This window comes from Erythrolamprus reginae, chromosome 11 (assembly GCF_031021105.1).
Source record: "Erythrolamprus reginae isolate rEryReg1 chromosome 11, rEryReg1.hap1, whole genome shotgun sequence".
Taxonomy (NCBI): Eukaryota; Metazoa; Chordata; class Lepidosauria; order Squamata; family Dipsadidae; genus Erythrolamprus; species Erythrolamprus reginae.
Window position 1 is genome coordinate 38,238,410 of NC_091960.1, and position 24,158 is coordinate 38,262,567.

The 24,158-nt window shown below is 53.0% G+C and overlaps 2 protein-coding genes across 7 annotated transcripts in view; one reads left to right on the forward strand and one right to left on the reverse strand.

Moving 5' to 3' along the window:
- Positions 1-2,576: 2,576 nt before the first annotated feature.
- MYCL (MYCL proto-oncogene, bHLH transcription factor) lies at positions 2,577-10,704 on the reverse strand. Its single transcript, XM_070764839.1, has 2 exons — positions 10,227-10,704; positions 2,577-5,043 (listed from the first exon to the last, which is right to left on the reverse strand). The coding sequence occupies exons 1-2, from the start codon at positions 10,633-10,635 to the stop codon at positions 4,481-4,483; spliced, it is 972 nt and encodes a 323-aa protein (XP_070620940.1). The 5' UTR covers positions 10,636-10,704; the 3' UTR covers positions 2,577-4,480.
- Positions 10,705-17,647: 6,943 nt separating this feature from the next.
- THRAP3 (thyroid hormone receptor associated protein 3) overlaps positions 17,648-24,158 on the forward strand; it is a 30,234-nt gene continuing 23,723 nt past the window's right edge. For all 6 annotated transcript variants that reach the window (XM_070764128.1, XM_070764129.1, XM_070764130.1 and 3 more), the window contains exon 1: positions 17,648-17,874. The gene's annotated coding sequence lies outside the window, so the exon portion shown is untranslated. The remainder of the gene's footprint in view (positions 17,875-24,158) is intronic.

The window sequence follows — 24,158 nt, forward strand, 5'->3', positions numbered from 1 at the left end:
TGGGAGCCCCCGCGTGGAACAGTCCGCCCAGGAGGTGGGGGGCGCCGCGTCCGAGGAAGAGGCCGAGGCTCCGGGCGGGGCGGAGAAGCGCCAGGCGGGGGGAGCGGGGGGCAGGAGACCCCCCCTCTTTGCCAAAGCAGCGGAAGTGAAGGCAGCAGCTCAGCCAGGAGAGACCCCACCTGCAAGGAAGGAAACCGGCCCGGAGGCTTAAGCGGGTTGGGCTAGAAGACCTACGGTGTCCCTTCTGGGCAGTGGCTGGAGTCCATTTGGGGGGTGGCCTAGTGGCCTTGGCAAGGGAGGGGTACTCCAGGGGGAAGTCACCGCAGGAGTGGGGAGGCAGAGGGTCCGTGGGGGAAGGTCCAGCCAGGGGGGGGGAATTTCTCCGCTACCGGTTCTCCAGAACTGGACAGAACCTGGCGAGTCCCACCTGTGCTTCCAACTCTGTTCTTCTGTCATGGATGTTTTAATCGGACACACTGAGGTAGGAGGCCAGTGGCCCTGCTGGGGGTCTCGAGTGTTGGCCTCTCTCGGACTGAACGCCTGGGAGTTTGTGTATTGCATTGTATATGTCGTGATTGTCCAATAATTATGGCTTGATTAGAGCCACAGCCAGGTGCCGTGTGTGGTGTGTGTGTCGTTCAGTTTGCTGGACTTCTGCGACAGTCCCTCCGTCTCAGCCCAGCCAGGGCCCTCAAGTCAAGGACGATGGGAGTTGGCGTCCTCCCTGGGCCCCGGACATTGCCACCTCTGAGGCCAGGTGCCGAGCACAAAGGGGAGGAGGAGAAAAATGGATGGGGTGAGCAAAGTTGGGAGAGGGAGGTTGCCATGGCAACCATTTGGAAGAGCAATGCCTGAGGGATGGGTAAAGAGATGAACTTGTGACCAAAGACAAGAGAAAGGGATTGTTGCCGTAGCAACAAAAAGCAGAGGAGAGAAAGGATGGGGAGACGGTTACCAAGGAGATGGAAGCTATTGCCAAGGTAGCAGGAAGGTTCAGCAATGTTCTGCCATAGCAACAAAGTGGGGGGGGAGATGTCCTTCCCCCTAGCAACTCACATCTCCTGCCCTAGCAACAGGGAGAGCAGGCGATATAATTGGAGGAGAGGGGATTAGAGCTGGCTCAGCCAAAGCAGCCGTGAACTAACCTTCCCGTCACCCCCAAAAATGAAAAATACGAGAAGGTTTTACGCCCCTCGATTAAACAAAGCCAAACAACAGCCAAAAAATCCAAGAGGAAACAGAGCAAAAAGCCGTGATGTCCAAGCTCAGGTCCCTCTTCCTGCTCAGGGGGAGGCCCCTCTGTCTGGCCCCTCTGTCTGGCTGGTCTTCCCAAACCCTCGGCCACCTTCGCTCGCAGCCCAGCTTCTGAGATTCTGGACCTGCCATCTCGGGTGCCGAGAGATCCGGGAGACAAATTCTTTCCCCAGCGTCTAAGAAAGCTGCCCCCCCCCACTCCCCCCACAGAGCAGGACCCCCCAAACTTGGGAACCTTAAGACTTGTGCACTTCCACGCCCAGTATCCCCAGCCGGCGGTGCTGCTAGCTGGGGAGTTCTGGGAGTGGTCATCCAGGAGTCTTGGCAAGTTTGGAAGGCTTCCTAGTCAAGGCTTGACCGTTGGAAGCTCTTCAGACGCCTCGGAGCTGCTTCTGAGGTCCCCAAATCCATTTCAAGGAGTGTTTTCCAGAACTGGACCCTTTGTTTGAGGTCGGGTCTGACCAGTCTACAAAAAAAGGGGGAGATCATCATTTTTCGCTGATTTCAAAGTACGATGCTATTGAAGCCACCTAAAGTTTTGCCTACTGCCGACTTCTCAGGTTGCTGCTTCGATTCCTTTGGCGTTTAACCTAGTTGCCTGTTTTGCCTTTAGAGACGTGTGAAAACAGAGTTGAGCTGTTAACGCAAGTTTAGTATGTTGTGTGAATCCAGGGTGTTTGTGTAACTGCCAGCATTTCAAATGCACACCACGAATGAGAGGCCTCCCCCGCCCCTTTCGCATAGGAGTCTGGGGAGGGGGGCGGCACACAAATCTAATGAATAAAATAAAATAAATAAATAGGAACAGCCAGTTGAGGTTAGCAGAGCCTTGTGTCCCTGCCCCCCCCCCCCCCCATTTCACGTTTCTTTTCACACCACGGACCACAGTCCCAGAGAGGGTGGGGCTCACCAAGACCTCCCATCCTGGTCACCTTGTGGGTCCCATGAAGCCTCTTGAATCAAACATTTGACTTGCCTTTGAATTTCGATGCCCCTCCTCATCTTCCCCTTGCGCCTGTCCAGTCGGGGTGGAGTCCGTTGGCCCCTCCCTCAGAGCAAGCCGAACCCTGGATGCAGCTCTGGAGCCAAAGAAGCCCTCGTCCTACAAAGCGCCCCCTTGTTGCCCCTCCTGGGTGGGAAGAGGTGGGCACGGGGGGACAATACCCCAAGTTAGGCACATGCTGCCCACAAGCGCCCGGGCACCTCAGGAGCCCAAAGGGAGGGGCTGAACAATGCAAGAGGCATTTCCTTTGGCTCTCTCTCTACCCAACAGATGCCCCCTGCCCCCCCCCCCAAGAGAAGAAGACACTGGCCTGGTTTGCCCTTTTGCCATCAATTTATTTCAGAAATGTAAGGTAACAAAGTGCTAAGTCTGAAGTCCCCAGGCTCAAAGCTCTGAGGGGGAGGAGGAGGAGGGGGCTTTCCTCTTGGAGGGGGTCTGTGGGAGAGCCTCTGCCCCTGGGGGCCCTGATGTTAGCTGGATCCAGGGCCATGTGGGGTGGGGGTAGCCGGGGTGCCAGGGCTCATTAAGAGCTGGGATGTTCAGGTACCGTTGCCTCTTCTTGGTTAAACCCCTTGACCTGCCTAGAAGTAAAGCCCACCAGGAACAGGGACTCTTTGCCAGCAGCCTTTCGGCCCATCCCGCCAGCCAGGACCCCCGGAGGGGGGCCCTCTTCAACTGAAGGAGGTGGGGAGCCCGTGCGGGGGCCTCGCGCAGGGGGGGAGTTTCCAAAAGGAGGAGAGGGCGGGAGTCTCCAACATGGGCAACCTGAAGGCTTCCGAGTCTGGCTGAGGAATTCTGGGAGCTGAAGTCTCCACGTTGCCCAGCTTGGAGCCCCCTCCTTTAGGCCCCCCTGTCCCCCGTCAAGCGTTGGGCCGCACAGGGAGACAGAGCCCGGGGAGGGGGGCTTGCAGAGCTTTCCTTCCCCGGTCATGCGCCCTGCCGGCCCCCTTGCTCACCAAGCCGGGACTCGCCCCCTGCCCTTTGCTCTGCTGCCCCACAGAAGGCGGGCGGCCAGCCCCTCCCTCCCTCCCTCCCTGCCTGCCCCACCTGGGAAGGAAGCCCCGCCAGGGAGCCAGCCTGGAAGCGCAGGGCCGGCTCTGCTCCCCACCTGACTGGGCCCTGGAGGTCTGCAAGCTGCAACCGGCCTCTTCCCGCCAGCGGAATTTCCAGTCATCCCAGTTTCTGGAAAGCAGCCTGTTCCCAAGGGAGCCAACCCGAACCACTCCCTTGCGGGCCACGGGGGGAGGGGGGCACCCACCACCCTGACTGCCGGCGGGAGAGTTGGGCAGAGAGACAAGGGGGGGGGGGCAGAGACAGCATTTTACAAAAACAGAGAAAACAAATCTAAAAAGTACAAAAATACAGTATATCTCTTTGAAAAGCAGTACAAAGAATGAGGCTGTCACTCCAGCAGGTTCTGGGAGATTCCAATGCCCCGAGGAGCCCCCCACCCAGCTGGGCACTGGATGCAAGGAGAACGAGGCCAGTCTCGAACCCAAGGGGGCCGTAGGGGCGGGAGGCTTTTCAAAGCCCCCCTCCAACCCCCCGCCCTCCCCGTGGGCTGGAGAAACTCTGACAAGGCCAGCGGGATCTTGGGCCAAAGAGCCTCTTGCACCCCACCCTCCCTTGGGCATGGAGCCCCCCCCCGAATGGAGCCTCTCCAGCAGCAGAGGGAGGCGGGGGGGGGGCTGCTTGCTGCCTCTGACTGCAGGGCTGGGGAACAGGACCCACCCACAACGTGTGTTAGGGGAACACAAAGTCCCACCAGGGTCAGAGAATCTGACAACCCTCATGTGACTATGAAAAAAAACAACCAACTGCAGAAAGACCCCTCCCCCTCCTGAGGACCCCCCCCCAAACAACAAAGGCGCCCATTACCTCCACAGGGAAATGTGGCTCGGGACCCCTTGAAACCCCCACTGGCCGCCAAGAGGGCCTTGCGGGGGGTGTCCCAGGGCCCCTCTGGAGAAGCAGCCCACTGGGTCCAGCCAAAGGGGACGGACGGAGGGGGGGCTCAACCATCATCGAACGCTGTACAGCTGGAGCCCCCCCACCCCTTTTCTCCTGGAAGGAGGAATAGAATCCAGGTGGGAGCAGCACAATAAGGACACGTCCCGTACGGTGTGCAGTGGCAGTGCATGATGGGAATGGCAGTCCATTAGGAGTCTGCAACCCAAAACCAACCCAAAAGTGCGGATGCGACGTGAGCCCGGGTCCAGCCAGCTACTCGGTGCCCTGCAGATGTGCGATCTGTCTCTGCAGCTGGAGCTGGTGCACTTTCAGCAGCTTCTTCTCTGCCACCATTTGCTGTTCGGCCCTGAGTAGAAGCTGCAGGTACTCGGAGGCCTTGCTGAGGACCACCACTTTGGGGGTCTTGGGGCACGAGGCCAGGCCAGGCACCTGGTCCCTCAGCGCCAGGAAGCGCGAACGGAGGTCGTTCCGCCGCTTGCGCTCCAAGTAGTTGTGGTTCTTCCTCTTGGTCCCGTCCTCAGTGTCCGAGCCAGGCGCGCTGCCGGCCTTGGGGAGGGAAGCCGCAGGAGGGAAGCCCTCCACCCCCTGTGGCCCATCGTCCCCAGCATCAGGGCCGCCCGTCTCCCGAGGCCTCTCCACCGAGTGAGCCTCAGGGGGGGAGCGGGCAGCATAGTTGTGCTGCTGCTGGTGGATGGCGATGTGGAAGTGTTTGGTGCCGGGGTCCAGGGGGTCGTCCCTCACGGTGATGGTGATGGGCTTCCGGCTCCCCAGCGCCTGCCTCTTCTCTACGGTCACCACGTCGATCTCGTCTCCTTCTGCAAACAAAGAGAAGACGGAGGAGTCAGTGGGCATCACAGTGGTCGGTCTCTCTGCTCCAGGCCCCGGCACACCGCTCACTCATTAGCAACTCGACTGGACGCAGCATCAGGCAGCCGTAGAGATCACACGGAAGAGCTCGAGGCCGCGTCTAAGCTGCCCTGCGGTTTGCCTGGGTTTGGTTTGCATATTATGCAGATCCAGCTAATTGTGATTTTCAACAAGCCACAGCTGAGCAAAACAGGCCTCCACTTGTGCGGGCCAAGGGTTCCCGCAGAGGCAGGCCGGAGCTTGTGGCCTCTTCCTCCAGGAAGAGTGTGTGAGCCTCCCGCACCAGGCGTTGGCCGCTGAAAAGGGGCTGGGTCCAGCTCCCAGGCTGCACTCAGTTCTCCCTGGTAGCCACTGGTAAAGCCAAGCCTGGCACGGCCAGAACAGGTCCCTCTGCAGCAGATGCCCAGCGCAGGGGCCTGTGCGGGCCAGTTTGTTTGGGGGTGACCTGAGCTGCCTCCAGGACGAAGGAGACCACAAGGCTGGGCCCTCCTCCAGCCCAGGGCCACGGCATCAGGAACGGCAACGCTCTTGGCCCTCGGCACTCCCGGAGCAGCCGGGTTAAAGAACGGTGGGGCAGTTTTCCTGGGAAAAAACAAACTCAAGGGACGTTCTGGGGTCCCGTGCAGGACGCCCTCCTGTGGTCACCACGCAGAGCCCTGGCCTGCCCCTGATCCTACGCTCTGTGTCAAGGGCACAACTGAATGGTGGCTGTGAAGACTCAAATATCTGGAACACTGAATGGGGTTCCCACCGGAGACACTCTGCGAGAAGTGGTCCGTGGCCTGACCCCCCCCCCTTTCCCATCAGAGGTGATCAGTCGGCTGCTGGGGACTCTGGTGGTCTCCTTGCCCTTAAAGCAACCAGACCCAGCACAATAATTAAAGTAAAACTCCTTAAAGCAGCAAACGTGAACCTCTGTGACTGAGAAGCAAAAGAGCCTGGACCAACTCTCCCAGGGAGCAGGTGGGCACCAGTGGACAACCCCCTCGCCCCCCCCCCCCGTCTCCATTAAGGGCTCCTCAGCCTCAGGAGTAGCCATGGCAATTGAGCCTCGTTCAATGTATTCTGAAAACGAAAGCTGACCCTTGGCCTCCTGTCCTGGTTCAGGCCTCCCGCCATCTCCTGAGAATTGGGGGGGGGGGCATTTCTGCCCTCCAAATTCAACCTGTTTAGAAGTGCAGCCAAAGAAGCCCCCGTGGCCTGGTCCTCTGGAGGGAAGGCAAGAAATCTCTACTGAAGACAACTGCAAGGACCACCACCACCACCACAACCCTTCACTTTGTTGGTTAAACCCACCTCCCCTCTTTGCCCTCTTCTTCCACAGCTCTTCATTGGAATTGTAAATGAAGCAGAGACCTGGGGGGGGGAGGGGGGGCTGCCTTTTGTCCCTTTGATTTCTCAGAAGCCATCAATCTCAAGCGCCTTTACCTCCACCCAGGGGCACAGGAAGGGACCCAGCGCCTCCTGCCCACAAGCTCCCAGAGAGAGGGAGGGAGAGGAAAGAAAGAAAGAAAGAAAGAAAGAAAGAAAGAAAGAAAGAAAGAAAGAAAGAAAGAGAATTCCAGGGAAGGCTGCCACCTGTCTAAACCTGCCTCTCCCCACCCTCCACCCTCTGGTTCAGCTTTTCTCTTCTTTGCTTGGGGGAGGGGGGGCGCTGCGGGTGGAGAAGAGACCGGCAGGAGTCCACCGCGGAGGGTTTTTACCGTGAAAGGTCAAGCTACAGATAACAGACTGGGAGGGACCTTAAAGGTCTTCTAGTCCAACCCAGCAGACTCCATTTCGGACAGGCAGCCTCTTCTTTCAAACCCCCAATAACGAAGCCCCCACATCATCTCAAGCGAGCGGGTGTGGAACGTTCTCACTGTGGGGAAATTTCTCCTCGGTTCTTCTTGCTTCTCTCCTTGACTTGTTTCCCTTCCGTCGTTTCTTCTCCGGCCTCCTGGTGCTTTGGGAAAGAGGCTGACCGGCTCTTCTTTGCCCCTCAACTATTGGAGCATTCCCCTCCTGTTACCCCGGCCCCCCTTTCCACTAGGCAGACCCGACCCCTGCAACAGCTGGTCCAGCACTTTAGCCTCCCATCTGCCCCTCTTGCCAAGTCTCACCCCCTTTTTTATGTTGTGGTGACCAAGACTGGAGTTCAGGTGTGCTCTTATCAAGGTATTACCAAGCACCTTATTTCTCCCCCTCAGCAGCCAAATGCAGTGCTGATGGGTCACGTGTTAAACAACGGTAATGGAAAGATCCCGCTATGGTCTTGCAACTTGTAGTATGCACATTCAAAGAGGTCCACAGAGTCCAGGGTTTGTTTTCTTCTTTTCACTGCGTCTTCTCTGGTTCTGAACACGGCATATAACTCTTAAAAGTAAAAGGTCTGAATGGCCACTTATACCCAATACGAATGCCCACCTCTCTTTCTGCCACTTGCTCTACGTTTTGAAGTTGTCCTTTGGCCCAACCCAACTTTTCTGATGTTGCCTAAGGAGCCAGTCTGGTCCAGGGATGAAAGGCTCAGGCCCCAAAGAGGGGGTGGGTGGGTGGGTTCTAGTTGGGTGACCTTGGGCCAAGCACTTCCCCTCAATCCTAAGAAGGAAGCAACGGCAAAGAACACTGCAGGATTCATCCAGGCAATCTCCAGGAGTCAACAAAGACACACACACACACAAACACACAGAGACTGTTGGTTCCGGAATGCAAGAAAGGGATGGGTGACATTTTGAAATGCCGCCCCCTTCTGATCCCCATTGGCTTCCCCTCCAGCCACTCCCTCAGCAGCCACGCCCCCTCGGAATCACCCAAACAGAATGAGCAGAAAGGGGCATTTGTGGACAGAGCCCTCCTGCTGGTGGGGGTGGAGTCCGTGTCAACACAGGAGCACCATTCAATCCATCCATCAATCAGTGACACTTTGGGAACTGAGAGGAAGAGCTCTGGGCCGGACCTACCAGCGTCCTGGTGCCATTAAACCTTTCGTCCATCGGTGCCTTCAGCCTTGCAAGCCGGGCCACAGGACACCCTGTTCACCCAGCCACTCAAGCAGAAGATGGCCAGCAAGGCGTGACCCCTGGAAGGAGGGGGGCAGAGAAGGGCAAGGACCCTCCCGCTCCCAGTCCAGCTGGGAAAAGCTGCTCTTGGACAGGTGCCCCCCCTTCCTCTTTTCACCCCCTGGAAACCCCCTTCCCCACTATCCATCCATCCATCCATCCATCCATCCATCCATCCATCCATCCATCCATCTATCTATCTATTAGATTTGTATGCCGCCCCTCTCCGTAGACTCGGGGCGGCTCACAGCAATAATAAAACGATGTAGAACAAATCTAATAATTTAAGAAAAAACACTAAAAACCCCATCATTAAAAGCAAACACACACAAACATACCATGCATAAACTGTATAGGCCCGGGGGAGATGTTCAATTCCCCCATGCCTGACGGCAGAGGTGGGTTTTAAGGAGTTTACGAAAGGCAAGGAGGGTGGGGGCAGTTCTAATCTCCGGGGGAAATCTGGTTCCAGAGGGTCGGGGCCACCACAGAGAAGACTCTTCCCCTGGATCCCGCCAAATGACATTGTTTAGTCAGCGGGACCAATGGCCTTGTCCACTTCATCAGGTGTCACCAGATCAAACTCTTCCCAAACAGGTGGACAAGTATGGGTCCCAGTCACCTCGACTGACTCGTTGTCAGTCGACTGTTATTCAATCGGAGTCGAGGTCCACCCAGATCCGAGCGATTTTATCAGCGAAAAATGTGTTAAAATCCTACTCTGTAAGGACTCCCCAACTGCCCTCTGGTTAAGAAGGGAGCGGGTCACGCTAAACAGAGTGGCCAAGCGGGATTCCGCTGATGCAATCAAGGCGGCATGGTACGCGCATCTTGCCGCCTTGAGCGCCACTTTGTAAGTCTTAATATAAGCTCTTACAAGTGTTTGATCGGATTCGGACTTACTCTTGAAACAATGCATCACCAGAAGGAGTCAGGGAGGGGGAGCACCACTTCCGAAGGCCTCTCTGAACCCCTGAGCTGTCCTGAGATACTTGCCCACGCCGGGCTCGGCAAGGCAGCTGCGCTCAACCCACTGGAATATCAAGGCTTGCTAGGCCCTTGGGGAATATTGGTAGTAGTGCCTTGTGGGTGGAGCAGTAGGGAGTGGGGAGAGCCCTCTTTGGGTCTCAGCCAGAGAAACCAGCCAGCGAAAAGATGGAGATGCGAAGGAGGCAAGGCAGGTCCTACCCCCACCTGCTCTCCTGGGAGCTGCCCACCTGGGCTGAGCCAGGTGAAACTCAAGCCCCAGACCCAGCGCAAAGGGCATCAAAGAGCCTTCACAGCAGCTGACGGGACCAGGCAGAAGCCCCCTGGCAGCTGCTTTGTCGGACAGCCTGCAACTCCGCTCTTCCGTCTCCTGCCCTTCCCCTTCATGTGGCCCATCCCCCACCGCACCTGCTACCTGCGTCTCTCTCCTTGCTCCTCACTCTTCCCCTGAAGCCTATGGGTCTCCCACCACCCCCGTTTGAAAAGGGCTCTCTCAGTCTTCCCCCCCCCCCTGAAGATTTCACCGAGAGCCTTAAGAGGGGCTCAGGCCTCTTCCTCACTCCGGGGCCATTCGGAGTCTGAGCTGAGGTGCCCAGACAAACCTGGGACCTTCAGGCGGGGTGGGCTGCCGCACCCCCTTTTCACCAGCTGCAGGAGGGGGGGGGGAGACGCCCCTCTTGCCCCCCAGTCTTTTGTGAGGGCACCTGCAGCGCTCCCATGCTACCAGCTTTTAGATCGCGGATGCTGCCATTCGCAGCCTTCCAGTCCAGACCTAGGCTGCAGTTCATAGGATTGCAACGCAGCGCAAGGAGCCTTGAAAGGGCCCTTCGGTTCCTCCTGCCAGAGGGAGGGGGGCTGCTCAGGTGGGACGGGGGCTCGGCGGGCGGGCGGACTCCGGCGACGGCACCTGGACCACGGACGCCTCTGCGTGTCCGCGCGCGATTTCGCTCCGTGCCCAGGTGCAGTCGCCGGATCGCGCCGGACTCCGCGAGGACGCCGAGCCCCGGGGCCGAGCACGCCTGGCCGCTCCACCGGGAGCCGCGAGGGGAAGCGGCCAAACTTCCTTGCCGGAGCAGAACCTCTCTCCCCTTCGGCCGCCTTACCGGAGTCGCTCTGACTCTCGGAGCCGGAGGAAAACGGGATCGTGGTGGCCGGCGCTCCGCTCGCGCCGGGCCAGGCGAAGACGGCGCCGGGGGCCACGCACTGTCCGCCGAGGTCGTGGGCGGCCGCCTTCTCCCCGCGGACTTTCTCCAGGCGCTCGCGGGCCGAGAAGCCGCTCCACATGCAGTCGCGCAGCACGAAGGCGCTCAGGTTGCCGCGCAGCCCCGGACCGCACTCCGGCGGGATCTCGGCGGCATCCTCGTCTGGGCCGGGCAGCGGCGAGGCGGGCGGGCTGGGCAGCAGCTGGAACTTGTGCCAGATGTCGTCGCTGGGCGCGCTCGAGCGATGCAAGGGCCCCGCGGGCTCACAGCAGCAGCAGCAGGAGGAGGGCGGCGGCGGGTCGAGCTCCATGGCTGGCGGAGAGTAGCGGGAGCCCCGCGGATCGGCGCACCCCAGCCGGGCTCAGCCGTATTGTCCGCCGCCGCTTATATCGGCCTCCTGCCGCTTATATCGGCCTCCTGCCTCCCGCCCCGAAGGCGGCCAATGAGCGGCGCCGGCTGGGCCGAGTGGGCGCGGACAGGCGGCGCCCTCACCTTCCCGCCTCGCCCCGCCCGGGCAGCCCCGAAGGGAGGGAGGGAGGGAGATGCCGCCGCTCGGGAGCCCCGGCTCGGCCGCCCGCTTCCCCCCGGGTGCCGCCCATTGGCCGGCGGGGCAAAGCGCGCGGAACCCCGGAACCCCGACAGAGTGCCCGGCCTTGGCCTCCGAGGGGGCTCGCGGGCCCTGGGGGAAGGATGGGGCTGCCCTGGCTCGGGGCCCGGAGCGGTAGGCGAGGAAAAGCCCCCCCCGCCTTGGCCTTCCCATCGCCCCCTCAGCCGCCCCCCCTCCTCTCAAGGGGGTCACCTCCAAAAGGCCTGAGGTGAAAAGAAGGGGGCTCTCCCTCCTTATGGTTCCCCCCAGACCTGAAGGCAGCGGAACCAGCCCAGAGAACCACAGAGAGTCCGGCTATGAAGAGGCTGAGGCACAAAACAGCCCCATTTGGAGCCGCCCAGAAGCCCCCCAGGAGCCGGTGCCGCTGCTGAGGCAACCAGGGCCCATCCATCCCTCCCTTCTCCTCCACTTCTGTGCCGCCCAATCCCGAAGGACTCAGGGCAGCTGGGCGCTAGACATGGGCCCCCACCCACAACTGTTGCTTCAGCGACTGGTCAAAGGGCCCCAGGGGGAAACAGTGTTGAGTCTCCACTTCCATTTCCCACCATCCTCTTCCTTTACACTGCCTGGCAGTGACATCACACCTCAGAGAGGCTAAGGCTGTAAGCTAACACCTTCGGCTATGCAATTCCTCTGCCCTTCTGCGCAATCTTCTATAGTGGGGCTCTATTCACTGACTTTCCACTCTCATCTTTTCCTCACTCTCTGACTGGGACCACTCCCCCAACGTCCCATCAGCCCCCTCTAGTGGTTCCTCAGGCTCACAGGTCACTTTCTGCCTCACTATCCCTCTCTGCTTCAGCTGGCAACCCCCCTGGCCCAGGGTGTCCAGAGGGGCCGGGCTCGTCCTCCTCAGAATCTGACATGACCTGAGGGGCACAAGCAGCGCCCACAACAGTGGACCACTTACACAGTGCTGGCAACTGGGCTTCTGCACATATCAGAAGGAAAAAAAAAGTTAAAAAATAAGAATAAAAATAAAAAGATGGCGGCAGCAACCAATCTGGTTCAGTGACATTGTTGTGACATCACCAGCGTCTCACTACTGGTCTGGGCGAACCATTGCCTCACCCCCATGGTCATGTGATCAAAATTTAGACGATTGCCCACTGGCATGTACTGTTGCGGTGTCCCAGGGTCATATGATAATCTGTTGTGTGACCTGACAAGCAAAGTCGATGGGGAAGCCAGATTCACTGAGCCATCAGGTCACGAGCTTAACAACCTATTGGTAAATATAATTTGTATAACATTTATTCATGAGGAATGCTGCTTGAATGCTGGATGTGGATGAGCAACATCGCATCTTCTGGGTCCGTCTGGTGGTTCTGTGCTGTGCTGGTTTAACTATTGATTAGACTAGAGAAAAAGTTCCTTTGACAGATTGGTTCAAAATAGGAATATTATTATTTTTAGTGACCCTGTGTGTGTATTTACCTGCTTGGTGCTGTGCTATTTACTTTTTGGAGAATGCGCACACCAGTTTTATACACCTGTCATTTTTGTCCTTTTAATCAGATTTGGCTGCTCGCCATTAACTGGCATCCTGAAGCTTTCTGGAGGTTTGCAGAAGTTATGTGCGGTTGCCTTCTTTCTCCGAGAAAGAGTGACCGGCCCAGGAGGTTCAGTTGCTGCCTTGCCTGCCGAAACTCCAATCCAGCCCCTGGACCATAGACCAAGTTGGCTCAGAAGCTGAGCTGCAGTTCTTTGTGCAACAGCACCATCACCTGGCAAGTCGGTGGCATTGCATGTGTGCGCAAATCACTGAGAACATCGAATGCATCAAGCTGGAAAGCGCTTGGGAAAGCTAAACACTGGGTGGCTGCTCGGGGGCCACTCTTTTGATCTCCCCACCAGCCACCCAAGGCTGCAATAAAACAGGGATGGGCTTCCAAAATGCCTGGTTGTCCAACTCTTTGTCCAGTTCAGGAGGTGCTGCCCACTGGACGTCTTGCTGAGTGGCATTGCTCATCCTCTCAGCAACAGTAATTGAGTTGGAAGGGGCCGTGAAGGTCATCTACTGTCCAGCCCTCTGACGATTTCTGACAGATGCCTGTCCCGACTCTTCTTAAAACCTTCCAGTTTTGGAGCACTCACAATTCCCTTTGGCAATTTGTTCCACTGGTTCATTGTTCATTGAGTTGGCCTTCTGCGGGTTCATTGAGTTGGCCTTCTGCGGGTCTGATATCTGGGGGGAGCTGGTTCCAAAGGGTCGGGGCCGCCACAGAGAAGGCTCTTCCCCTGGGCCCCACCAAACGACATTGTTTAGTTAAACAATGTCGTTTGGTGGGGCCCAGGGGAAGAGCCTTCTCTGTGGCGGCCCCGACCCTTTGGAACCAGCTCCCCCCAGATATCAGAGTTGCCCCCACCCTCCTTGCCTTTCGTAAGCCCCTTAAAACCCACCTCTGTCGTCAGGCATGGGGGAATTGAGACTTTCCCTCCCACAAGGCTTATAAAATTTATGCATGGTATGCTAGCATGTATGATTGGTTTCTAAATTGGGGTTTTAAATTAACTTAAATATAAGATTTGTTTACATTGTATTATTATTGCTGTGAGCCGCCCCGAGTCTGCGGAGAGGGGCGGCACACAAATCTGATTAATAAATAAATGAATAAATTGTTCTCACTGTTAGGAATTTTCTCCTGAGTTTTGGGTTGCTTGTCTCCTTGCTTAGTTTCCATCCATTGTTTCTGGTCCTGCCCTCAGGTGCTTCGATAAATAGGCGGGTCCCCTCTTCCTTGTCGCAGCCCTTCCTGTTGGAAGATTGCTATGATGGCACCCATCCGGTTTTACGTCCAGTTTCAGCCTCTAAGCCCCAACCACCCTTTCTACAGTCTTCATCTCCCAGACCTTGGGTTCTGGAAGTCAAAGGCTGTCCCAACAAGCTTCTACAGCTCTGGACGCCGCTGTCTGGGGTCACCCTGTTGATGGTTTTATTCATTTGTGACATTGACATGCCCCCTCTCTCACTCTGAGAAGCAGCTCTGGCCTCGCCTGCTTCAAGTGCAAGAGAACCAGTTCATGTTGCAGGGAATCTTCTCCTCAAACATTCCTCACCTTTTCCCTGGATTGCCCCAAATAATTTATTACATTTATACATAGCCTTCCTTTTCTTGTTTGGGGAAACTAATTGGTGGTCTGCAAGAGGAATACAAGCGTTCCGTGGTTGGCTGCTAAAATAAAAGCTTTGCTGGTTTGTCTTCTATGCTGCCCAGTCCCTTGGGACTCAGTCAGGGCTGCTCACAACGATATAAAACAATACAATTCTCTTCATTCATTCGATTTCTATGCCACCCTTCTCCTGAGACTCAGGGTGACTTAAAATTAAGGCAACAAACAAATAATAGAAAGAAGTCAATGTTAAAATTCAACACACTAAAATCCCATTATACAAACTTACGAATCAATCCAATCGACCTAACATATATACCTATCCAACCAATACAATTTGGCTGTGAAGGATGGTCACATTCATGGCCCCCAAGCCTGCCGGCAAAGCCAACCAAAACCATTCGCACGGCTGCATTCTGGACTATCTGCAGTTTCCGAACACTCTTCAAGGGTAGCCCCATGTAGAGCGCATTACAATAATCGAGGTGGGAAGTGATGAGGGCCCAAGTGACTGTGGGCAAGGCCTCCTGGTCCAAATAGGGCCGTAACTAGTATACCAGGCAAACCTGACAAAGGTCCCCCTGGCCACAGCCAAGAGGTGGCGGTCAAGTTTCAGCTGTGGATCCAGGAGGGCACCCAAGTTACGGACCCTATCTGAGGGGGTCAAAGTCTCCCCCCCAGAGCAATGGACAGACAGATAGAAGGGTCCTTTGGAGGAAACGCCCAAAGCCACTCGGTCTTGTCTGGGTTGAGCTTGAGCCTGTTAGTTCCCATCCAGACCCTAAGAGCTTCCAGGCACCGGCACATCACCTCCACTGCTTCACTCAAGTGGCAGAAATGCATCATACAAGCTGAGCTGAACATTAACAAGCATCACTACTTGAGGGTCCCATGTTGGGTTCCTACAATTGAAGCAATAAAACATCCAAATCCTAAAACACTCAACAAATGTATATAATACAAAGACTTATTAGATGAAGAAGGTCATTTGAGATCTAGAGAAGATCTGACAGAACACGGGATCAGCTTGGATCCAAATTTAGTGTCACAGTGACGGCGAAGCTTTTTTGGTTCACGTGCCAAAAGGTGTGTGTGTGTGTGCGCATGCTAGCATGTGTGCACCAGCCCACACCCCTCTACCCCCCAGGCGTATCCTCTGTGCGCTGCCCCCCCCACCGGCGTATGCACAGGCCTTCCTGAAGCCTGGAAGGATTAAAAAATGCCTAAACAGGCAAAGGAGGCGAAGTGGCGCAGCGGGTAGAGTGCAGTATTGCAGGCCACTCAAGCAGACTGATAGATCTGCAGGTTAGCGGTTCAAATCTCATCATCCGCTCATGGTGGACTCAGCCTTCTATCCTTCCGAGGGGGGTCAAATGAGGACCCGGATTGTGGGGGCAATAGGCTGGCTGTTTTTAAAAAGTGCTATTGCTAACATGTTGTAAGCCACCCTGAGCCTAAGGAGAAGGGCGGCCTTAATTGTATAAATAAATAATCTGGAAAATTGGAAAACACACTTCCGGTTTGCCCATTGTGTTTTTTTTTGCACTCCGGGGCTACAGGAAGCTTCCCTGAACCCCCTGGAGTGTAAAAAACAGCACAACGGCAAATTGGAAATGTGTTTTTCCGAACTTCCGTTTTGTCTGTTAGGTGACTTTTTGGCCTCTGCGTCTTCAGGGAAGGTTCCCTGAAATATCTGGAGGGTGAAACGGCCTTTCATAAGGCTGAAAATAAGCTGGCCAAACATTTCCGGTTTGCCCATTGTGCTGTTTTTTGCACTTGGTGGCTACAGGAAGCATGCGTGCTGGAGCTGAAACACGGCAAAGGCTCATGTGAAGGCATGCAGCCCTCCTTCAGTGGGTCACCCTCTAGGGAGGCACAGCATGCCATGATTGCTACATCAGAATGAAGCGACAGAGAAAGTTTTCTCGATGAGGCGACCTCGAATGAATCAAGATCTCTCCTTTTTATTGTATTTTACTCTTCTGACATGTGGTACAGAATAACCAATTCGCGAACGCCACATACATTAAGCCATCCTCCAACTACTATTCATTCCTACACCATATAAGGCAAGCTTCTCCTGACTTCCCTATAGATAATTAATGGAAGCTCCATTCTTTGCCTTTTTCCTGGATTGGAATGAAAGTGACGCATATATTTCCTTATATGGAAGTTAGCTATAGGTTTTGTTCATATTGCATACCAAGTTAAATGACATGGTCACAGATTCTGCAGCTTGCTTACTCAGCCTGGACTTTGCTGCCTTTCCATAGAGGAAGAATTAAGGTTTTATTCAGCACATAATTAGGCTTAAAACATCACTCTCCAGTAATATTTTATTCCCAAATTTCAGTGCCCATAAACCTATGATTACAACACTAATGTGCCCTCCAATATGGCTTTGCAGGCACCTGTGGCACGCATGTCAGAGATTTGCTATCATGGAAATATCATATGTATAAAATTGTACGAAATCCAGGAAAAACTTAACAACCTTGAGAGGAAGTTACTTAGTATGGATGAAAAATTAATAGGCAATATCTATAAATTTGTAATAATATATTTGTATATATACTGGAAGCGGAGATAGTTAGACACAATGACTATATGGGCGAAAAAGTTTGGTCACACTATTGATTTGGAGAAATGGGAAAAAATTTGGACATGTAGAAATTAACAATTAAATTAATTAAATTAAATGAGCTCTTGGCTCGATCTCTCCCTGGCTCGGGTGCTTTGGAGAAGGAGGCCGCCCTCTTGCCTGTGGCAGCCCCTCCTCGGATGGGCCCTGGGGGGGGGGTCCACCTCACCTGGCAATGAGCCCCCCCACCCCACTCGCAAGAAAGCAACCTGGGTCAGAAGCGCCTCTTCCAGCGCCCCCGCATTCACGTTTTCTCCTGTCACGGGTCCCGTTCACTTCCCTCCGCCCCTAGCCTCGAGTAGGACGTTTGGCATTGTTTGTAAGCATCCCGACACGTGTCCCCGGATTCTCACGCCTGTTTCATGGGCTCAGGGCACCGCGGGAACCGACCTGGGAGCGCAGTCGCGCGGCACAATTCTTCCGGGAAGCCGTTGAGAGCGGGCTTTTCCGGCAGGCCTGGGATCGGTTGCCAGCACGCGTGGTTTTTAGGGGATTGTGGATTTTATTGCACTGTTGGTTTTACTGCTGTTGCTGTATTTATGACTATTGTTAGCCGCTCTGAGTCCTTCTTGGAGTGGGAGGCACATAAAAACAAACAAGCAAAGAAATCCCCTCAGAAGGATTCACTTCCTCAGCCCCTTCAGCTTCAAGGCCAATTGGGAGCAGCCGCCAGGGCGACGGAAAGCGGCCTAGCACGGGCACCATAAACAACGGGGACATCCGGGTCCTGAGGAAAAAAGCCGCGTTGGCGGCCGCGCGCGCATTTTCTCCCGAGAGCTTCTACATGGACGATTCGCCTCCTGGGAGTTGAAGTTCTCAATGCAGGGGCTCCCCCTCTTCGCCTATGCGGGGAGAGAAGCAGGAAGACTCGATGTTCCGTCAGGCATAGGAGGGCCGGGACAGGGAGAAAGCGCAAGGGGTGGAGCTTGGCGAGCATAGGGCGAGAGCATCAGAAGCAGAGGGCGGGCCAATCTTTAGACGCGGGTACCCTGGGAGATGTAGTGCTCTCGGGGAAGACGTTCGCGGAAACCCCGTGGATTCCGGGCGAAGAAGAACTACACCTCCCATCGAACCTAAGAGGCTTGCTTGTCGTGCTGATGCGCGCGCAAAGCGTTCGGGCCTTCTGCAGCTCTGGAGGTGGACTGTGAGGCGACGAGAGGCGGGCGAGTGAGGGCCGCGCCTCGGCGGTGAGTGGTAGGCCGTGGGGTCTCCTCTTCCTCATCCCAGCCGTCCTGGACTCACCGGAGGGCGCGGAGGAGCGGGAGTTGGCGGGCCTGAGGGAAGAGACGGAGCGGGGGGGGGAGGGGCGCCACGTGAGGCCGCGTTTTTTCCCTTCCGCGGGGGGGGGGGGGCAGCAGGGCCTCCGGTTGCGGCGCGGCCTCCTCGCCGGGCCCGGCCGGTGGCTGGGAGGGCGGCGAGCGAGGGAAGCGCCCGGCAGCGCGAGTGCAACGTTTCCCCGCTCCGCGCGCGGCCCATCCAAGGCTCCCCCGCGTTGGCTCCGAGGCCTCCGCTAGAGCTCGGTTGCTTGGCCGCGGGGAAAGCCGGGCTCCTTTGGCCGCAGCCGGCGCGGCCTTCCTGGCGCTGCTCTCCCCGGGCGGCCCAGCCTGGCGACGGGGCTCCTGGCTGCAGTTTCCCCGGGCGGCCTACGGGTCGTCCTGCCCTGGCCCGGGAAGGGCCCGCCGCGCGTCTCCGGCCGGGCGGTGGCGGTTGGAGAGCAGCGGTTGGCGGGCATTTGTCCGGGCGGCGGTGAGGAGCAGTGTTCTCTCTAAATTTTTTTTGGGGTGGGCGGAAAAGTATAGTGTCTGAGCGACAGTCCCTTCGGGCGACACAAAAATAATAATAAAATTTCCCTCTCGGCTTCTGGGCAGGTTTGGAAAACTCTGAGTTGATGATGATTTTTAAGTGAGCGATTGCTCACTGCTCAGCTTAGAGGGAACTATGGTGAGGAGCCTCTGCTGGGGATCCGCCTCGTGGCGCGGAGGGCGCGTTTCGAAATCTGCCCCGGCCGCCCTCGCTGCCTCCCGGGGGGCCGGCGTGGCGTGGCTGCCGCAGGGTGGCTCCTCCTGCCCAAGATGGCCTCGACACAAAGGAGCCGCCCGGGGAGCCGCCGCGGGGCCGGTCGAAGAAAGGCCGTTGGAAAGGGGGGGGGGGTGATCACGAGGCGGGAGGGCCCTGGCCTTGCTTGCCTGGACGTTGGAGAGGTGGTGGCGGAACGGGCAGTTGCGTGAAGCGGGCTCGCCCCCTGCCTTTTGCATTCGTTTGCTATGGCGAAGGGCTCAGCTGTTTACAGTCAGGATTTCAGGAAATTAACTGCAATGAAAAGGGTTCCTAGCGCAGGGGCTGGCAGGCCTCGACTGTACAGCAGAAGCAGCTGAAACCTGATTAAGTGAGACCAGGGTTACTTGAGCCCCAAAGGAGGTATTTTAATTGTCATTTTTCAGTAACCAGTTGCTATACAGTTTAGGTATGATGGTGTGTTTAATTTATATTTTTGTATATTTTTTCTGGATTTTATGTACAGTATACTGTTTAGAGCCTAACTAATACAATATTTAGCCTATAAGCAACATATACATTTTTAAAAATGTGCATTTCTCTTCATAGCTTGCTTATAAAAGTAGTATTTTAGCCGTTTTCCTTAATAATATAGCAACAGCACTTAGATTAAGGGTGTATACCACCACAGTGCTATACAGACCTTCTAAACAGTTGTATAAGAGTCACCATATTGCTTCTGCCCCCCCAACCCCCCATCTGGATCCTCATTTTAGCTGCCTCAGAAGGATGAAGCCTGAGTCCACCATGAGCCGATCAGGATCGAATCCCAGAATTAGCCTGCAATACTACATTCTAACCACTGCACCTCTTAATGAATGACTAAATAATGAAAGGCCTGGGGAAGGACAGTGATTCTTTGGCAGGGCACATCCTTAAGGAGTTCTGAATTTCAGCTCCTTTTTTCACCCACTCACATCCCAATAGTATGGCTGATCCTACGCTGAATGGTCCAGCAGTTGGGCACTTTGATTAATAATTTGAATACCTCTAAAAAATTATGCATTGTATTAGCACATATTATAGTTTTTAAAAATTAACTCCTTCTTTCTATATAGCAGTTATGGTGAACCTATGGCACAGGTGACACGCAGAGCCATATCTGCTGACACGCAAGCCATTGCCCTAGCACAGCTCCAATGGGCATGTATGTGTGTGCCGGCCAGCTGATTTTTGGCTTGCACAGAGGCTCTGGGAGGGCATTTTTTGCTCCCAGAGAGCCTCCAGGGGGATGGGGGAGAGCGTTTTTACCCTCCCCCAGCTCCAGGGAAGCCTTTGGAGCCTGGGGAGAGCGAACCACAAGCCTATTGAGCCCACCAGAAGTTGGGAAACAGTCTGTTTCCAGTCTCCAGAGAGCCTCTGGGGGTGGGGGAGCTGTGTCCTCCCCAGGCATTGAGTTATGGTGTGGGCACTTGCACATGTGTGATAGCGCGCACGCATGCTCTTTCGGCACCGAAGGGAAAAAGATTCGCCATCACTGCTATATAGCTTTTTTGCACATGTTCCCAAATATGGAAAAAAAACCCGGATAACTCATAAATTCTGACTTTTAAGATATGTCTAAAAGCATTCACAAGCCCATTCAAGGCTGAGCAACATGTCATTTTAAGTACATTATACTTGGCAGCAGAACTCAGATCTCCAGGTTTCTGTCTTCTGTAAGGCAAACCACTGTTGCTCCTTACATTAGATCAAGTATGTAGAAGACACAAATTATATCTCAACCAAATGTAAGCTAATTGAATTACTTGGAAGAAAAGGTATAGGGTCCAGAGGAAAAAGTAAAGTGTTTGGAGACAAGTCTAGCCACTCTGATAACAAAATGAGAAACCCTAACTAAAGGGAAAAGGCTGCAACCAATTAACAGAAACAATGAATGTTTAGAGATGTGATTTCAGTCTTCAAAAAGGGAAAAAAATTGAGCCAGGAAACTACCGACCAATCAGCCAGACATCAATATCTGGGAAGATCCTGAAAATAGGTAAGATGTGAACATCTAGAAACAAGCAAAGCTGTTAATATAAGTTGACATGGGTTTGTCAAAAGCAGATCATGCATACAAACCTTATTACATTCTTTGATGAAGTGATTAAACTAGTGGATTAGGAGAATATAGTAGACACAGTTTACTTACATTCCAGTAAAGCATTTGACAAATTCATTCATTCATTCATTCATTGATTCTTCTATGCCGCCCAATCCTGAGGGACTCATGAAGCCTACTTAGTAAAGATAGAAAAATGTGGAATAAACAGAATCTCCATGAGGTGGATTCACAATCAACTTGTCCTCCTCCTCCTCATGGCCCTATGGGTCTAAATGGAGGGAAGCATCCAGTGGGGCACCTCAAGGTTCTGTCTCAGGCCCAGGACTCTTCAACATCACCATAAACAATCTGATTGCAGGATAGAAGGGAAACTCACAGAATTTACAGATGGGGGGGGGGGATAGCCAACACAGGCATAGAATTGGAGATATCTGGCTCAACATTAATAACTGAGAGGGATCTAAGTATCCTAGTGGACAACCACTTAACCCAATGCAGTCCTATGTTTCATCGACAGGGATAGAATCAAGATCACATGAAATACCACTATAAATTATATTCCGGTATATATATAAAATATATATTTATATTGCCATGGAAAATCAATCTCAAACTTCTTCATTTGTCATAACTTGGATTCAAATTTTGTTTCATTTCGTTGGGGTATAAATTCTTTTGCCTCTTGCTGTTGTGTATGATACATTTTTAAAAAAATTGGAAGGTGTCAGCTAGCATTATCTCTAAAATATAAAGCACAGGCGCTTCTGAACTGGTAGGGAAAGTAAGTAATAAATTAAATTAAGTAGATTTCACAGCTGTGCCGAGCCCTCTATTCAAGGCAAAGAGGGAAGCACCCAGCCACCGCATGAGCTTCGCCTTCCTTTGGGAATCATTTATTTGTTTGTTTGATTTGATTTGTTTGTGGGCAGTTCACTTTTCTTTTAAATAAATATTTTTCAGACTAAGGATATATAGATTTTTGTGCTCCAGCTGTTTCTTTTCGTACCAGAGATTAGTTCTGTCTTGTCCTGACCCAGGAATAAACTCTTGGATCTAATTTCATTTCATCTCATGCTAAAAAGGTGAAGGAAATTTCATGGATGATTACTTATCTGCTCATGGAAAAGTTTGCCCTTGCCAACAACTTGTAACTATATTAAGCAATTGTTGAGGTGTATTAATACTGTGTATCTTTTAAACATTCGCTCAAATTTCCTTTTTCTTTGATACTTTCTAAGTAAGATTTTTAAAACACTGTAGGCCTCGCCTTCTGTCTGATTAGGAGTGATTTTAAGGTGTACAGATCTGGGAAAAGAAAGTTAAAAAAAAAACCCCAGTCATCTGTTGATTGAAAAACTTGTCAACTGCATGTTGTGAAGAAGGCTGCATGTTATCTTAGCTCATTGTTGACAGGATGAGAAGACAAATGATCCCCTTTCAGATGTGAGATAATTGAAATATTCCTTAAGGATGACATGGAACAGGTGGTGACTTTTTGTTTTCAAAAGCCCTGGCAGCTACTGCACTGAAGAGGAGCGGTTGGCTTCCTGCCCATTTTGCTGGTGAGGCCCTTTGGGCTTCACTCTGCTGAACAGAAAGGGTTTCCTTTCATATTAGGGGTAAAAAACAAGATAAAAATTAACTTTGCATGTAGGTTTGATTTGCAGCAATGGCAATTTGGAGGCAAATCAGATTGTTTCTATTGGCAAAATTCCAAGCTTGTTCTAGAAATTCTGTCTTTGCTTGTAACAGTCAGTTAAAAAACAAGCAGTTTCACCCTATGAAGCTGTTTATTTGTATCATAAGATAATTATTGATTTACTAATAATATTAAAATGAATTATAGAAGAATTTACATGATGTGCCTAATTTGCATTATAAACATACAAAACTATAGCCATTGCATATTAAAAAATAAGTTTGATCTTGGCACTTAACATATAATATAGCTGGATTAGTTTAAATCACAAGATTGACAATTAATGTGTTTTACAAATCTCTCCAATATGTTTCTTTAAATACGTTCTCGCTTTGTCTTGAACCGCTATAATAAAGATTAAGATAAAATAGCGCCATGGTGGCACAGTGCTTAGAATGCAGTACTGCAGGCTACTTCTGCCGTCTGCTTGCAATTTGGCAGATCGAATGTCACCAGGGGTTGTTGACTCAGCCTTCCAAGGTAGGTAAAATGAGGACGCAGAGTGTTGGGGGCCAGAGGCTGACCCTGAAAATCGCTTAGAGGGGGCTGTAAAAGCACTCTCTGAAGCAGTGTATAAGTCCGTAAGTGCTATTGTTGTTTTGACCACAGCTTTTTCGCTTGACTTGCTTTTATTTCTTGGTGATCTTTTCAGATGCATTCCTTTATACAATAGATGAGAAGTCTGGTGGGTACGGAAGTAACCAAGGTTTTATACAAAATAGGAGACAGAGAGGAACAGATAAGAGAAAATACCAAGAGACTGTGGCCACATATATTCTCAAAAGCTGTTTCAATCACTACTATTTTAATTAATTAATACATTATAATGCAAACTTTTGTGCTATCCATCTTGCATGCTCATTAGAGTATGGCACACTTAAACAGCAAATACAGTGAACATCAGTGCAGGAATAGTGGGTTGCAGGATATCATTGGATCATTCTGTTGAACTTAATTCAGGTTCTAAACTATAGGTAGTCCTTGACTTGCCACCCGGCGTTCAGCTGTGATAGCTCTCCCCAGGGATACTTTTGACCGAGATTTGAAGTTCCAATGGCTACCTCCTCCCCTGCAGTCACATGGCTCCATTTTGGTCACTTGCAACCTGCCTGGATTTAAATCATGACAGTGATTTACAACATTCTTTTTCCTGGAAAGCGGCAGTTCGCTTAACAAGTTTAGCAAAAGTCATCAAATTGGATGTAGTCACATGATGGCTGCCTAATGATTTGTACAACTGTACAACTGTAATTCTGGGCAATTATGGTCGTAAATCAAGGATTATTTATATGTAGGAGTGAGAATGGAGTAGCATATACTTCAATTTTTATTTCCTGCACTGTTATGTCAAGATACAAAAGGCATGTAGGATAATTCCCCTCTTAAGTTACAATGTGAATCTTCCAATCTAGGCCAGTAGGCCACATCCCTGGTCCCCAACCTTTCTGCCTTGGCCGGATGGGGAAGGAAAGAGAGGATGGTTTCTCAGCCATCACTTCTACAGCCCCATGGCCAATGGGCTGCAGACCGGCACTGGGCCACTGACGGGGGTTGGTGACCCCTGTTTATACATGAGGCATAGGTTAAAAATGGCTTTAAAGCGAACTCACTGTTAGAGCTAGATAGATTTGTGCCCTAGATCATCTTTCAAGCTACGTTGCCTTTATATT